General features: G+C 42.3%; 1 protein-coding gene across 1 annotated transcript in view; it reads left to right on the top strand.

Annotated features, from left to right (window-relative positions):
* kcnk10a (potassium channel, subfamily K, member 10a) overlaps positions 1-13,408 on the top strand; it is a 33,839-nt gene that overhangs the window by 13,232 nt on the left and 7,199 nt on the right. Inside the window, exon 3 of the mRNA XM_082504760.1 lies at positions 10,243-10,360. Within this exon, the coding sequence (XP_082360886.1) occupies positions 10,243-10,360 (118 nt within the window). The remainder of the gene's footprint in view (positions 1-10,242; positions 10,361-13,408) is intronic.

Below are 13,408 nucleotides of genomic sequence, written 5' to 3'. Positions count from 1 at the left end.
TATACTGAATGTAGCATTTAATTTGAAACACACAAATGTGTTTGACTGGGTTTCTTTGAGGTACAGTGGTCCCTCGTTTATTGCGGGAGTTACGTTCTAAAAATAACCTGCGATAGGTGAACATTTTCACACTTTTCTGTCTTGTTTAAACACTCTCAAAGTTCACACCTTCATAGAAAAATAAGTCCAGTATTATAGAATGAAACCAAAGATCAAACCCTGTTTTCAGGTCCAGAACATGGAAATAGAGGAGCTGCGATTTCAACATTAATGAATCAATGGTACAGAAGCAAGAAGAATGAGTTGAGTAAAGTTTGACATATCCGACTGTTTTGTTTCGCTTAATGCGCCTTATAATCCGAAAATACGGTAACTTCTACCTTCCTTTAGCATGTCCAGAAGTCCAACTTTTTGTGCGATGGTTAGCATCTTCCTCTGCCTTTTGTGTGCTAACGCAGGTGCCTTTGACGGTGCAAAACGTTTTGTCGATGTTGTTTTGTTGGGGAGAAAACTTACAAGCATACAGTACAGCACTTCAGAGTCACACTGCTAGCGATCGAAGATGTATGTTAATTTGACAAGCTGAATGCATTCTGTACTGGACAGCCAATCAGGACACAGAACACAATGCGTTGTTTTTTTGTTTTGTTTTGTGTTTTTTTTTTTAAAAAAAAGCAAAATTGCACAAAAAAAGTCTGCGAAACAGCGCAGCGCACAACAACAACAAGGTTAAGAACCACTGTACTAGACACACTGATGACGCCTTTCCCAAAAAAGTTGATTCTGTACATCTGGACGTCGCGTTTTCATGGGAGAAATGATAGGGTCGCCCCTACAAAACTGTGTTTCACAGACGAAGGAGTGAAGATTTTGCAGAAGGACACACCGGCCTCGTCTTCCCTTCTAGAAGTGCATGCTTAAATGAAGATGAATAAAGATGAATAAAGGTTTTGTGAAATAACTACTGAGGTCCGGTGCCGTCTCTGGATGCCTCGACGAATAAAAGAACAGGGGTAAAATTGATTTCGCAACAGTACACTTTCTTTAACTCTGCAGCAGCAAGGTAATTTATACTATATGGCGCAGTGCTTCTTTCACAGACATGACAGAGAGAAAAGGGGCTCTTTTTTCATGTCATGCCTCCCACATTTGAATATCATTTGAGGACTGATTTGGCTTTTGGCCTCAGGCTCACACTTACCACTGGCTCATGTGTGACATGCAAGCTTGACTTTTATTGTGTGTTGCTGTTTGGCTTAGTGGGTTAGTTCCTCCACTTCAGTCTGTTGAAAGCTGAAGGTTGTCAGTTCAACTACAGCTTTACATAGTTATTTTCATTCTTGTGGGCTCACACACCTAACCCATCCTTGCTATGGCCTCCCCAGTCCAGCTAGCCGGGTCCTTTTAGCCAAGGCATTAGCTCAGCAAGCAAGAGCGTCTCTGGCCTGCTAAGGGAGCCTAACTTGTTCTCGCTTCGCGAATTTTCACTCTTTGAATTTACAGTTTATAACTCCTATTCACACCAAGATGAACAATAAGAGCAGTGTTGTGGAAATGCTATGTTGCTTACCTTTCGAGACTGGGGACCACCAAGCTGGGTTCTTCTCTCGCCATTTGTTGATTCCCAAGCGAGACGGGGAACTCCGTCTGAGGGGCCTCAACCTCTCTCTGCACCCCCTCCAAGATGCTGATGGGACTTGGAACACTTGGAATCCCTTGAGATACCACTGTTTTCCATTATTATTGTTATGTACATATCTATAGCTACATGATTGTAGGGAAAATGTTAAAATTCGACCTATTTTTTTTTTTCAGACAAAACATTTGTTTATACCTTCATGAGCTTGTATGTACTTGATATATTTTGTTTTGTGTTGTATTTATTTTATCTATCTATCAATCTATCATTCAAAAGGAGAACATGAAGCTGTAGTAAGACGTTTACATACAGTCATCCTGGGCATGAATGTGCCAAAGAAGGTGTCACGAGCTGTTCTTGTGTGTTCAAACAGAGCCACAAAATTTGGTAAGCTATGGCAAACAGCTGTAAAATGCTAATAATGGAGGTCAAATCGGAGAAGGACTATTTGAATGTTACTTAAGTAAATAAACTGCTGCAAAAGCAAAAATAAATGTTTTTCAACACTTCCTGAACCACAAGAAGCATTCAAAACTCTAGAATTGAGGTGTAAGACATTAAAACAAACCTCTAGTTCACAAAAAAGGATGTCCATAAAAGCTGAAAGGGCTAAACACACTGAACGCAACAACTCATTACAAACAATTTAAAAGCGTGTGACATTCTGCTGGGTGCACTGACAAAACTGAATATTTGGAAGCACAATCTAAACTTAAAAACCTGGTATTTGACAGAGAGACCTAGGTGGAAACAGAGAAGAAAGTGATGAAAATCCTCTTGAAAAAGGTATATAACTTTAGCGGGAGATCAAGATGGAAGAACTGTGGTACAAGAACAGAACGGCCATTCTCCAATTGGCAAAGTTTCTCAAAGGATCTAAAATATTCATAAATTAGGCTTTTATGGATGTACTGAGGAGAAAAAGGAAGGAGTATATGGGCTCTGAAGTACTGTTAGGACAGAAGATACATTTTTCAATAATTCACTTTAACAGCAGAAGCTTGTATACCAACTTTCACAAGATCAAACATTGCCTCGGTCAGGTCTTACACCCTTTCAATAAAGCAAAGTGAGACAGGTATGGACTTGGGTGAAGCAACTTATGAAATTATTTCCAAGAGCAGAGAAAACACAACTGAATGTGATGTTGCTGTCTTTATTGATGGTAATTTTATAAGTGTGGTGGAAGAAATGTCAGTAGTGGTGTAAAAAAACAACCTAAAAATAATGTTTATCTGTGGTATTATCTGTAGTGTGAGAGAGGAGGACAAAGGAGGACAGAACACGAGAGAAGACTGAACTAAATTTAAACAAAGAGCGAGCCATTTATTTGGGTTGAAAACATGAAAATAAAAAAGGCAAAAATGAACAATGGCGAAAACTAAAACCTAAACTGGGAAAAACTAGACTGTGACGACCACGAAAAAGAACATTTGTGACATCGAGGGAGACAAACAACCTGACAAAGAATGAATGAAAATACACAGACTAAATACACACAGGAGGTGATCAGGGGAAGTGGAAACACACGGGGAAACAGCTGACACAAATGAACATAACGACGTCACAGAGGAAGCGTAAAACTAAACACACTGAACGAAGAAACACAAAACTTTCAAAATAAAACAGGAAACATGGAGTGATGTAGAGATGAAGACACATGAAACACGCACACAAGAAATACATGACGACTAACACAGAAGGCCTGGGTGAAACAGCCTAGACTAAAACTTGAGGCAAACTAATAATAATCCTAAATCTTGTCATCTTCAAAATACCACAAAATAGATCAAAACAAACTGAAAACGCTTGGTCACAGACCCAGCCTCTGACATAGTGATATCAATATTTACCTGAAATAAGCACAAACTGAAAGATGAATCAACACCATATACAGCCTCAGTATATATCCCAAAATCATCAAACCCAGTTATTATACTTCTCATTATTCAACAGTGATTGATTATATATTTACCAGGAATCAAGAGAACATCACCGACCACCTTCCAGTATTTATAGTTTATTATGGGAGTTATGGCAAAGAAAGATTTTCAAGATAAGGATCAAACTTGTAAATGGGTTAGAATTGAACAGGTAATGGAATGAAAAAGATGCCAATACATTTTTTTAAGTATTTAAATTATTGCATGATTAAAAATTGCCCAATAAAATAATTTAGTAGAAAACAAATATCACATAATAATGTCATGGATTATATAGAGAACTTATAAATTGCTGAACAAAAGAACTTGGAAATATAAGTTAACTAATATTTTGTGACACTGTAAAAACCAGTATTACAGTGAATTATTAGAAGATTGTGATGATAATATTAAAGATAGATATGCCGTATACCTCCTCCAAACCATCAACATGTCTTTTAGAAGAACTACCATTAATTAATGCTTCAATTTTAAATATGATCAACCTATCTCTATTTATCGGTTAGGTACCACAGGCCTTCAAGGTGGTAGAAAAAGTTAATTTCAATTCAATTCATAACAACAGTTGCCTCAAGACCCTACAATAATACAAACACTGATACTTAAAAAGCCATCACTGAAGCCAGCTGTCTTAGCTAATTGTTGGCCAATCTCCAACCTTCCTTTCATCTCAAACATTCTTGAAAGAGTAGATGCAAAACAGCTAACAGATCATCTGCAGAGGAGTGGGTTATTTGAAGAGCTACAGTCAGGTTTCAGAGTGAAGGTTACAAATGAGGAATATATCAAAGACATAAGAAAAAAAACTGAGGTTATTGGGTTGGCTACCATTGGGGTGACTGTAGCTCAGGAGACAGAGCAGGTCATCTGCTGATCGGAAAGTTGGTGGTTTAATCCATGGCTCCCCCAGTGTGCATGCCAAATATCCTTGGGCAAGATACTAACCCCAAATTGCTCTCTGATGCATCCATCGGAATATGAATGTGTGTGAATGTTAGGTAGAAATCACTTAGAAAGCATAGAAGAAAGTGCTTGTGTGAATGGGTGAATGTGACATGTTGTATAAAGTGCTTTGAGTGCTCCAGGAGAGTAGAAAAGTGCTATAAAAGAATCAGTCCATTTAACCAGATTCTTACTCTGGATGGCATTACCTTAACTACCAGTAACATTGTGAGGAATATTGGAGTTGTTTTTTAGACCAGGATATGTCCTTCAATGCACATATTAAAAAAATAGGACTGCTTTCTTCCATTTGCGCAATATCTCTAAAATTAGAAATACCCTGTCTCCGAATGATGCTGAAAAAGGACTAGAAAGAGAGAGCATATTTCTCCTATCCTGGCTTCTCTTCCTTTGATCCCTGTTAAATCCACAATCTAATTTAAAATCTTTCACATCACATGCAAGGTTTTAAATAATCAGTTATGTCATGTTAACTTAAAGACCTCATACTACTGTATCACCCCGTTAGAGCATGTCCCTTTAAGACTAGAGGCTTACTTGTGGTTTCTAGGGTATTTAAAAGTAGTATGGGAGGCACTGTCTTTAGTTTCAAGGCCCCTCTTCTATGGAACCAGTTCCCCCTTTGGAATTCAGGAGGCAGACAGCCTCTCTACTTTTAAGAATAGCCTTGAAACTTTCCTTTTTCACAAACCAGTTTGGGCTGCATCAGGTGACCCTGAATCCTCCCTTACTTACACTGCAATACGTCTAGGCTGCTGGGGCATTCCCATGATGTACAGACTGTGTCTTCATCACTCACCTTTTTTCACTCTGCATTTTAAAAGGTATAATTAATCTCTGGTTCTCTTCCTCAGCATGTCTTTGTCCTGTCTTCCTCCCCTTACCCCCAAAGTGTGTTTCATGATAAACAGAAAGTGGTGTGATGCCAGGAGCATTTCTACTCTCTCCAGCGGCTGCTCGCCACATCTGGAGTTCCTGAGCATTAAGTGCCGCCCTTTCTATCTGCCCCGTGAGTTCACCTCAGTCATCGCCACGGCGGTCTACATCCCACCCCAAGCGGACACAGGTATGGCTTTGTCCGAATTACATGATGTGCTGAGCTCGCTTCAAAACAAGGACCCGGGCGCAGCCCTCATTGTAGCAGGAGACTTTAACAAAGCGAACCTCAGACAAGTCATGCCAAACTTTTACCTGTCTCGTGTCCAACGAGAGGGGATCGGATTTTGGATCACTGCTACACGCCATACAAGCAGGGCTACAAAGCTGTCTCACACCCGGCTTTTGGGAAATCTGACCACAACGCCATCTTCCTCATTCCCCAGTATAAACAAAGCATACGGAGGGAAGACGTGACCAAGAGGGAAGTAAAACGGTGGACTGCCCAATCAGAAGCTACGCTACAGGACGCACTCAACGACGTAGACTGGGACATGTTCAGAGCATGCGCAGTCGACATCAACGAGTTTACGGAAGTAGCAGTATGCTTCGTCAATATGCTAGCGGAGGAGATTATCCCCACTGCGAGAGTCACCACATTCCCAAACCAGAAACCGTGGATGGACAGATCGATCCGCACTGCAGTAAACGCCAGGACCGCCTCCTACAACGCGGGTCTCGCCACTGGCGATATGAGCGCCTACAAAGCGGCCTCATACGGCGTGCGGCGCGCGGTGAGAGATGCCAAACGCCGGTACTGGGAACGTGTGGAGTCCCGCTTCCACCAGGGCGACGCACGGAGTATGTGGCACGGACTACGCACCATTACGGACTACAAAGCCAGGGACACTGCGCCGATCAACGCCGACTCTGCATTCACCAACGAGCTGAATCGGTTCTATGCCCGTTTCGAGGTTAGCCAGGCGGCTAATGCTATCTACCGCCTGACTACCGAGGACAGTGACGTCATCAGCGAGAGACCGGTGACCAGCATCGCGGAGCATGACGTCCGAGCGGCACTGAGGAGAGTGAACACAAGGAAAGCGGCGGGGCCAGACGGCATCACCGGCCGTCTGCTGCGCTGCTGTGCTGACCAGCTAGCAGGTGTGTTCACTTACATCTTCAACGAGTCCCTGGCGAAGTCTGTGGTCCCCACATGCTTCAAAAGATCCACCATCATCCCTGTGCCCAAGAACAGCAAACCCTCATCCCTGAACGATTACCGGCCAGTTGCACTGACCTCGGTAGTAATGAAGGTGTTTGAGAGGCTGCTGAAGAACATCATCTCCTCCTCCATCCCAGACACCACAGATCCGCTGCAGTTCGCCTACAGATCCAACAGATCCACAGAGGATGCCATCGCCCACGTCCTACACACCACTCTCAGCCACGTGGACAAGAAACAGGGTAACTATGTGCGAATGCTGTTTGTTGATTACAGTTCAGCGTTTAACACAATAGTGCCCTGCAGACTGTTCACAAAGCTGAGGGATCTGGGACTTAACAGCCGTCTGTGTGCATGGGTGTTGGACTTCCTCACTGGCAGAACTCAGGTGGTGAGGGTGGGCAGGTGCTTCTCCAACAGCATCACCATCAACACAGGAGCACCTCAGGGATGTGTCCTCTCGCCACTGCTCTACTCCCTCTACACTTCAGACTGTGTGGCCACCCATGGCTCCAACACCATTGTGAAGTTTGCTGACAACACAGTGGTGTTGGGTGCCATCTCCAACAACGATGAGGCGGCCTACATGGATGAAGTGAAGAATCTGGCATCATGGTGCCAGGACAACCACCTCCAGCTGAACGTCAGCAAGACCAAGGAGCTGGTGGTGGACTTCAGAAGGGGTCAGCACAGAGACTACAAGCCCATTATCATCAATGGAGCTCCAGTGGAGAGGGTGCAGTCCTTCAAGTATCTTGGTGTCCACATCTCCTCAGACCTGACATGGGCTGCCCACATTCAGGTCCAGACCAAAAAGGCTAGGCAGCACCTGTACCACCTACGACAACTGAGGAAGTTCAGGGTCTCTCCAAAGATCCTCAGGATTTTCTATACAGGCGCTGTGGAGAGCATCCTCACACAGAACATGACATCGTGGTTCGGGAACAGCTGTGTGAAGGACCAAAAAGCTCTCCAGAGAGTGATCCGTACAGCAGAACGCTGCTGCAGGATTGCTCTCCCCCCGCTTCAGGACACCTACACCAGGAGATGCCGGACTAGAGCAGCGCAGATACTGAAGGACCCGTCCCATCCTGGCAACAAACTGTTCCAACTTCTGCAATCTGGTAGAAGGTTCCGCATCTTCCGGGCAAGGACAGAGAGACTCAAGAGGAGCTTCTATCCCCAAGCCATCCGTGCCCTAAACACACACACCCGCCCTCTCACATCATCTATAATTGACTGAGACAGGACTCTTCCAGACACTAAACCAAGGCACAATGTACATTTCAATTCCTTTAATTTTAAATATGTTTATATTGTCTATCCTGTAAAACAGTCAGATGTCTATTCATATTAATGTACAGAATTCACCTGCTTGCTGCTACTACTGCACATTCACCCAGTGTATATACTAATATATATATATATATATATATATACATAATGCTCTTCCTCTACACCCCCCCCCCCCCAATTTTTGCACATGTCGAGGAGCGTGTCAGGCTACATTTCACTGTGTGTTATACTTGTATAACTATGCATGTGACAAATAAAGAACCTTGAACCTTGAACCTTGAAATGGTCGCGGCAGATGGCTGCCACTCCCTGAGCCTGGCTCTGTTGGAGGTTATTTTCTGTTAAAAAGGATTCTTTTTCCTTCCCACTGTGGCCAAAGTGCTTGCTCATAAGGGGTAATCTGATTATTGGGGTTTTCCCTGTTTTCTATTATTGCGTTGTATTGTATATTTAATAATTTTCGTCCTATCTCCAATCTACCATTTCTCTCAAAAATCCTTGAAAAAATAGTTGCTTCACAAGTCCATCTTCACCTAACTGATAATAACCTTTACGAACAGTTCCAGTCTGGCTTTCGTCCTCTACATAGCACTGAAACTGCTCTTATAAAAATAACAAACGACCTTCTTATAGCAGCTGATTCTGGTCTCCTCTCCATCCTTATCCTTCTTGATCTGAGTGCAGCTTTTGACACCATCTCTCATCCCATTCTCCTTAGCAGATTAGCTTCTATTGGTCTCTCTCACACTCCACTAGCCTGGTTTAAATCATACCTATCTGACCGCACTCAGTTCATTCAATTAAAATCCTTCACTTCTCAGCTTTCTCCTTTATCCACTGGGGTGCCCCAGGTATCTGTCCTCGGGCCCCTTCTTTTCATCATCTACCTTCTTCCACTTGGACATATTTTTCGTAAATATAATATTCAGTTCCACTGCTACGCCGATGACACCCAGCTCTATCTCTCTACCAAACCTGACTCTACTCTTCCTCCACCCTCCCTCATCCTCTGTCTAGCTGAACTTAATTCTTGGTTCTCCTCCAACTTTCTTAAACTCAACAGCAATAAATCGGAACTTCTTCTGGTTGGCACTAAACGACTGCTATCCAGAATTAACAATTTCTCTCTCACCATCAATAACTCGCTGGTCCCTATCTCTCCCTCTGTGAAAAGCTTGGGTGTCATTCTCGATAGCACATTGTCCTTTAACTCACATATCAATAATATTACACGTGCAGCATATTTCCAACTCCGTAACATTAATCGCCTCCGCCCCTTCCTCACACCTCACGCCACCGCCATTCTCATCCATAATCTTGTTATCTCTAGAATTGACTACTGCAACTCATTATTATTTGGCCTTACACAAAAATCTATCAACAAGCTCCAACGTGTCCAGAACTCTGCTGCCCGTATTATTACTAGGACTTCTTCTACCCACCACATCTCCCCAATCCTGAAGCAACTTCACTGGCTCCCGGTCAAATTTCGCATCCATTTTAAAATAATTCTGTATACATTCAAGGCTATTCATTCTCTCTCTCCACCGTACCTCTCTGACTTATTACAGATGAAGCTCCCATCCCGCTGCCTCAGATCTTCATCTTCTCTTTCTCTCTCTGTTCCCTCTGCTCGTCTGATCACAATGGGAGGGAGGGCCTTTAGCTGCTCTGCCCCTCGACTTTGGAATTCCCTACCCCCGGACCTCAGAAATATTAGTTCATTCTCTCTTTTTAAGTCCACCCTCAAAACTCATCTGTTTAAAATTGCCTATTCTTAAATTTCTGTATGTTTTTAACTTTTATCTTCTATTTTTATCATTGTGTATATTTCCAGTTTTTATCTGTTGTACAGTGTCCTTGGGTGCTTTGAAAGGCGCTATTTAAATAAAATGTATTATTATTATTATTATTATTATTATTATTATTATATTATTGTAGTAGCCTTACTTACAGTCCCTTGAGGCAACTGTTTAGATTAAGCACTATATAAATAGAATAGAATAGAATAGAATAGAATTGAATTGAATTGGTGGTACAACAGGGGTGCAAGGCTGCAGGTAGCACTTTGAGTCCCTGACCTTAGGCCTGTTGGTGTTTGCTCTGGGTGAGGGACTGGTGAAGTGCCACAATCTACAAAACAATTCCCTTTTTAGGTCTTGCCTTGTCGTTCTTGTTGCCACTTGTGTGTAACCTGTCTCCTCAGAGTGAACTAAAATATGAAGACTTAGCTGAATCAACACCACAGCACAGTCAGCATTTTTCATGATTCTCTCTCTCTCCTTATCTTATCTTCTCAGCACTCTGTGGAGGCTGTGAATGCTGGAGTGAATCCTGTTGGTGATACCTCCTACAACTCAAGCCACTGGGATCTGGGTAGTGCCTTCTTTTTTGCTGGAACTGTCATCACCACTATAGGTAATAAAAATTTGGAAAGACTGAACTGAACATACTGAACATTTTAATATGGTCCAATGTAGGGAATGCATAGTTCATTGTATTACCTTTAACCTCTGAATATACACCAGAGTTTATCCTTCAATAGATTCTTCAGTACTGTGCCTGTATAACTGCATGTAAGCATATGGAAGCCATGGGCAATATAGAGGTTTTTGACTCTTTACATAAAAAAGTAAACAGAAATAACTCTCCACTTAAGGAAGTTGGATGCAGTGTACGTGTAACCCACCACATATAAGGATAAATTCCATACAAAATCAGCATTTTCATTCCTGGATACAAATGCCAGTCAGTCAAGAAAGGCATGAAAACTATGAATGAACACATATGGAATTATGTAGTAAACAAAATAGTGTGAAATAACTCAACTCAAAACATGTTTTATATTTTACATTCTTCAAAATAGCAACCCTTTGCTTTGATTACTGCCTTGCACACTCTTGGCATTGTCTCGATGAGCTTCATGAGGTCGTCACCTGAAATGGTTTTCCAACAGTCTTGAAGGAGTTCCCAGAGATGCTGAGCACATGTTGGTCCTTTTGCCTTCACTCTGCTGTCCATCTCATCCCAAACCATCTCGATGAGTTTAGGTCAGGTGACTGTAGAGGCCAGGCCATCTGGCGCATTTATCATTTCTTTCTTTGCTACATAATTCCATATATCTTGCTATATATGTTTGATGTCTTCAGTATCTACAATGTAGAAAGTAGTAAAAAAAGAAAACCATTAAATGATTAAATGAGAAGGTGTGCCCAAACTTTTGACTGGTAGTGTATATTCACTATCCCTGCCCTCACACGCTTAAACCATCTCAGGCTTTCTTTCTAACATTATCTTCCAAACACTCAACCTGAGTCGTCCCTCTGATGTACTCATTTCTAATCTTCTTCATCCATTCTGGTGACTCCCGATGAAAACCTCACCATCTTCAGCTCCATTTCCTGCTCGGTCTCCTGTCTTTTTGTCAGTGCTAGTCGCCAAATCGCACTATAGCAGGCCTCACTACCATCTCGTTCACCTTTTCACCAGTTTCCCTCTCTTTCACACACATATCTTCTGTCTTGCTTCTACAAAATTTCATTCCTCCATCTATTCGTGCTCTCATCCACCTGCTTCCTACTCTCATTAGAGATCACACTGACCTTATCTGTCAGTCTGTTAGTCGCTAATGCAAACAAGAAAGAGCCCAGAGCTGATCTCTGATGTAATCCCACTTCCACCTTGACCCTATCTGTAGTAAACAACTCACCACTGTCTCTCTGTCCTCATACATGTCTTGCACCATTCTCAAATACTTCTTTACCACTCCAGACTTCCTAATGCAGTTTCTCTCTTGGCAACCTATCATATGCTTTCTTTAGATCCACAAATACACACTTTGGCTCCTTCTGACCTTCTCTGTACTTCTTCATCAACAATCTCAAAGCACACATTGCATATTTAGTTGGTATGGTCCTTTGTCTTCAGCACAGCATTTTGGGTTTATTCATGACTTTTGATTCACTTCTTTGAATTTAAGTTCAATCTTTGTATTAGTAGGTCTTGAGTTTATTATTTCTAGTTCCTGGCTCTTGTTTTATTACAGCTCACTTTCGTATCCAGGCAGTCAGAGTCAGAGAGACTTTATTTATCCCCAAGGGGCAATTAAGTCTGTTCCTAGTCTCCTCTCTGTGTCTTTTCATGTTGTAGTCTGTGTAGTCTCCGTGTTTTGCTATGCTTTTGTCTCCCCGGTCAGTCATATGTGCATGTTTGTTTAGCTCCAGTATCTGTGTCAAGTTCACGTGTTTCAGTCTTGGACTCAGTTTGTGGGTGTGGTTCCATCCTCTTTTATTTTGATAGTATCCCGTCTCATTTGTGTCATATTCAGTTTTGCTTCCCCTGTCTTGTTAGTCGGATACCAATCAGCTATGTTCCCAATCACCCTAATTACCTGGTGTGTATGCTGTCTGAATCTCCGTTTGTTGCCCTGTGGAGTTGAAGGTTGGATTTCCTTGTTTTGTACTTTGTTTTAGTTTAATAAAACCACCTGTTGTTTAACCCTGGTGTTTTCAAGTCCTGTATTTGGGTCCTACTGCTGCCTGCTACACAGCCTCCTTGGTAGTAGTGCTCTTTCTCAGCATGAAGTCATACTACTGCTCACTGATCGTCACCTGTCTTCTTAACCTAGCTCAATACAATACAATCACATGCTGCTCCATTCCTCAGGTATCCTCTCAGTCCATTATCTGGTCGAACTCACTCTTCATTCTCCTCATAGATGCCTCACCGTTAAGTTAACTCCATACTAAACTTACCCCTTCACTTCTGATTCAATAACTTTCCTCCGTTTGTCTTCTGTGCTCTTATTTTTTTCATTCATCAGTTCTTCAAAGTAGTCCTTCACACTTAGTGTCCACCTTAACATACAGCTCACTATAATGCATTTCCTTTGCCACTGCCACCTCTTTTCCTGTACACCTTGCCTCCCAGTGCTTTTGTGTACTTCATCTGACTGTCTCACATTTTCTTTGAATACACTCCTGAATTTCTTCATTGCACTACCAGGTCTCCTTGTCCACGTTCCTCTGTCAGTGGATACATCAAACACCATGCTAGTAGTTTCCTTAAGCCCTACAGCTGTACTTTCCCAGTCTTCTGGCAACTCTTCCCTGACACCACGTTGCAGTCTCTTATCACTTCCAAATTGTACCTTCTGCATTAGATGTAGTGTGCGTGTTTACAGCTACCTCCATCTTGTATGTCACTGCTTGTCACTCACTCTTTTCAAAGTATGTGTTGACCACAGTCATTTCCATCATTTTCACAAAATCCACTGCCATCTGCATTTCTCTCCTTAACACCATATCTACACAACACTTTCTCATCACCTCTCTTCCCTTCATCTACATGTCCTTTGTTGTCTGCTCTAATCACTGCTCTCTCCCCCGGGAAGACTCTCCCACTTCATCCAACTTACTGAGTGTTACACTATAAGCTGGATTCATGTATTCACACGTACAGTAGACT

This window comes from Aulonocara stuartgranti (assembly GCF_965226115.1).
Source record: "Aulonocara stuartgranti genome assembly, chromosome: 15".
In the NCBI taxonomy this organism is placed as follows: domain Eukaryota; kingdom Metazoa; phylum Chordata; class Actinopteri; order Cichliformes; family Cichlidae; genus Aulonocara; species Aulonocara stuartgranti.
Note: the sequence above shows the minus strand (reverse complement) of the source record. Positions and strands in the feature narration are given on the sequence as shown.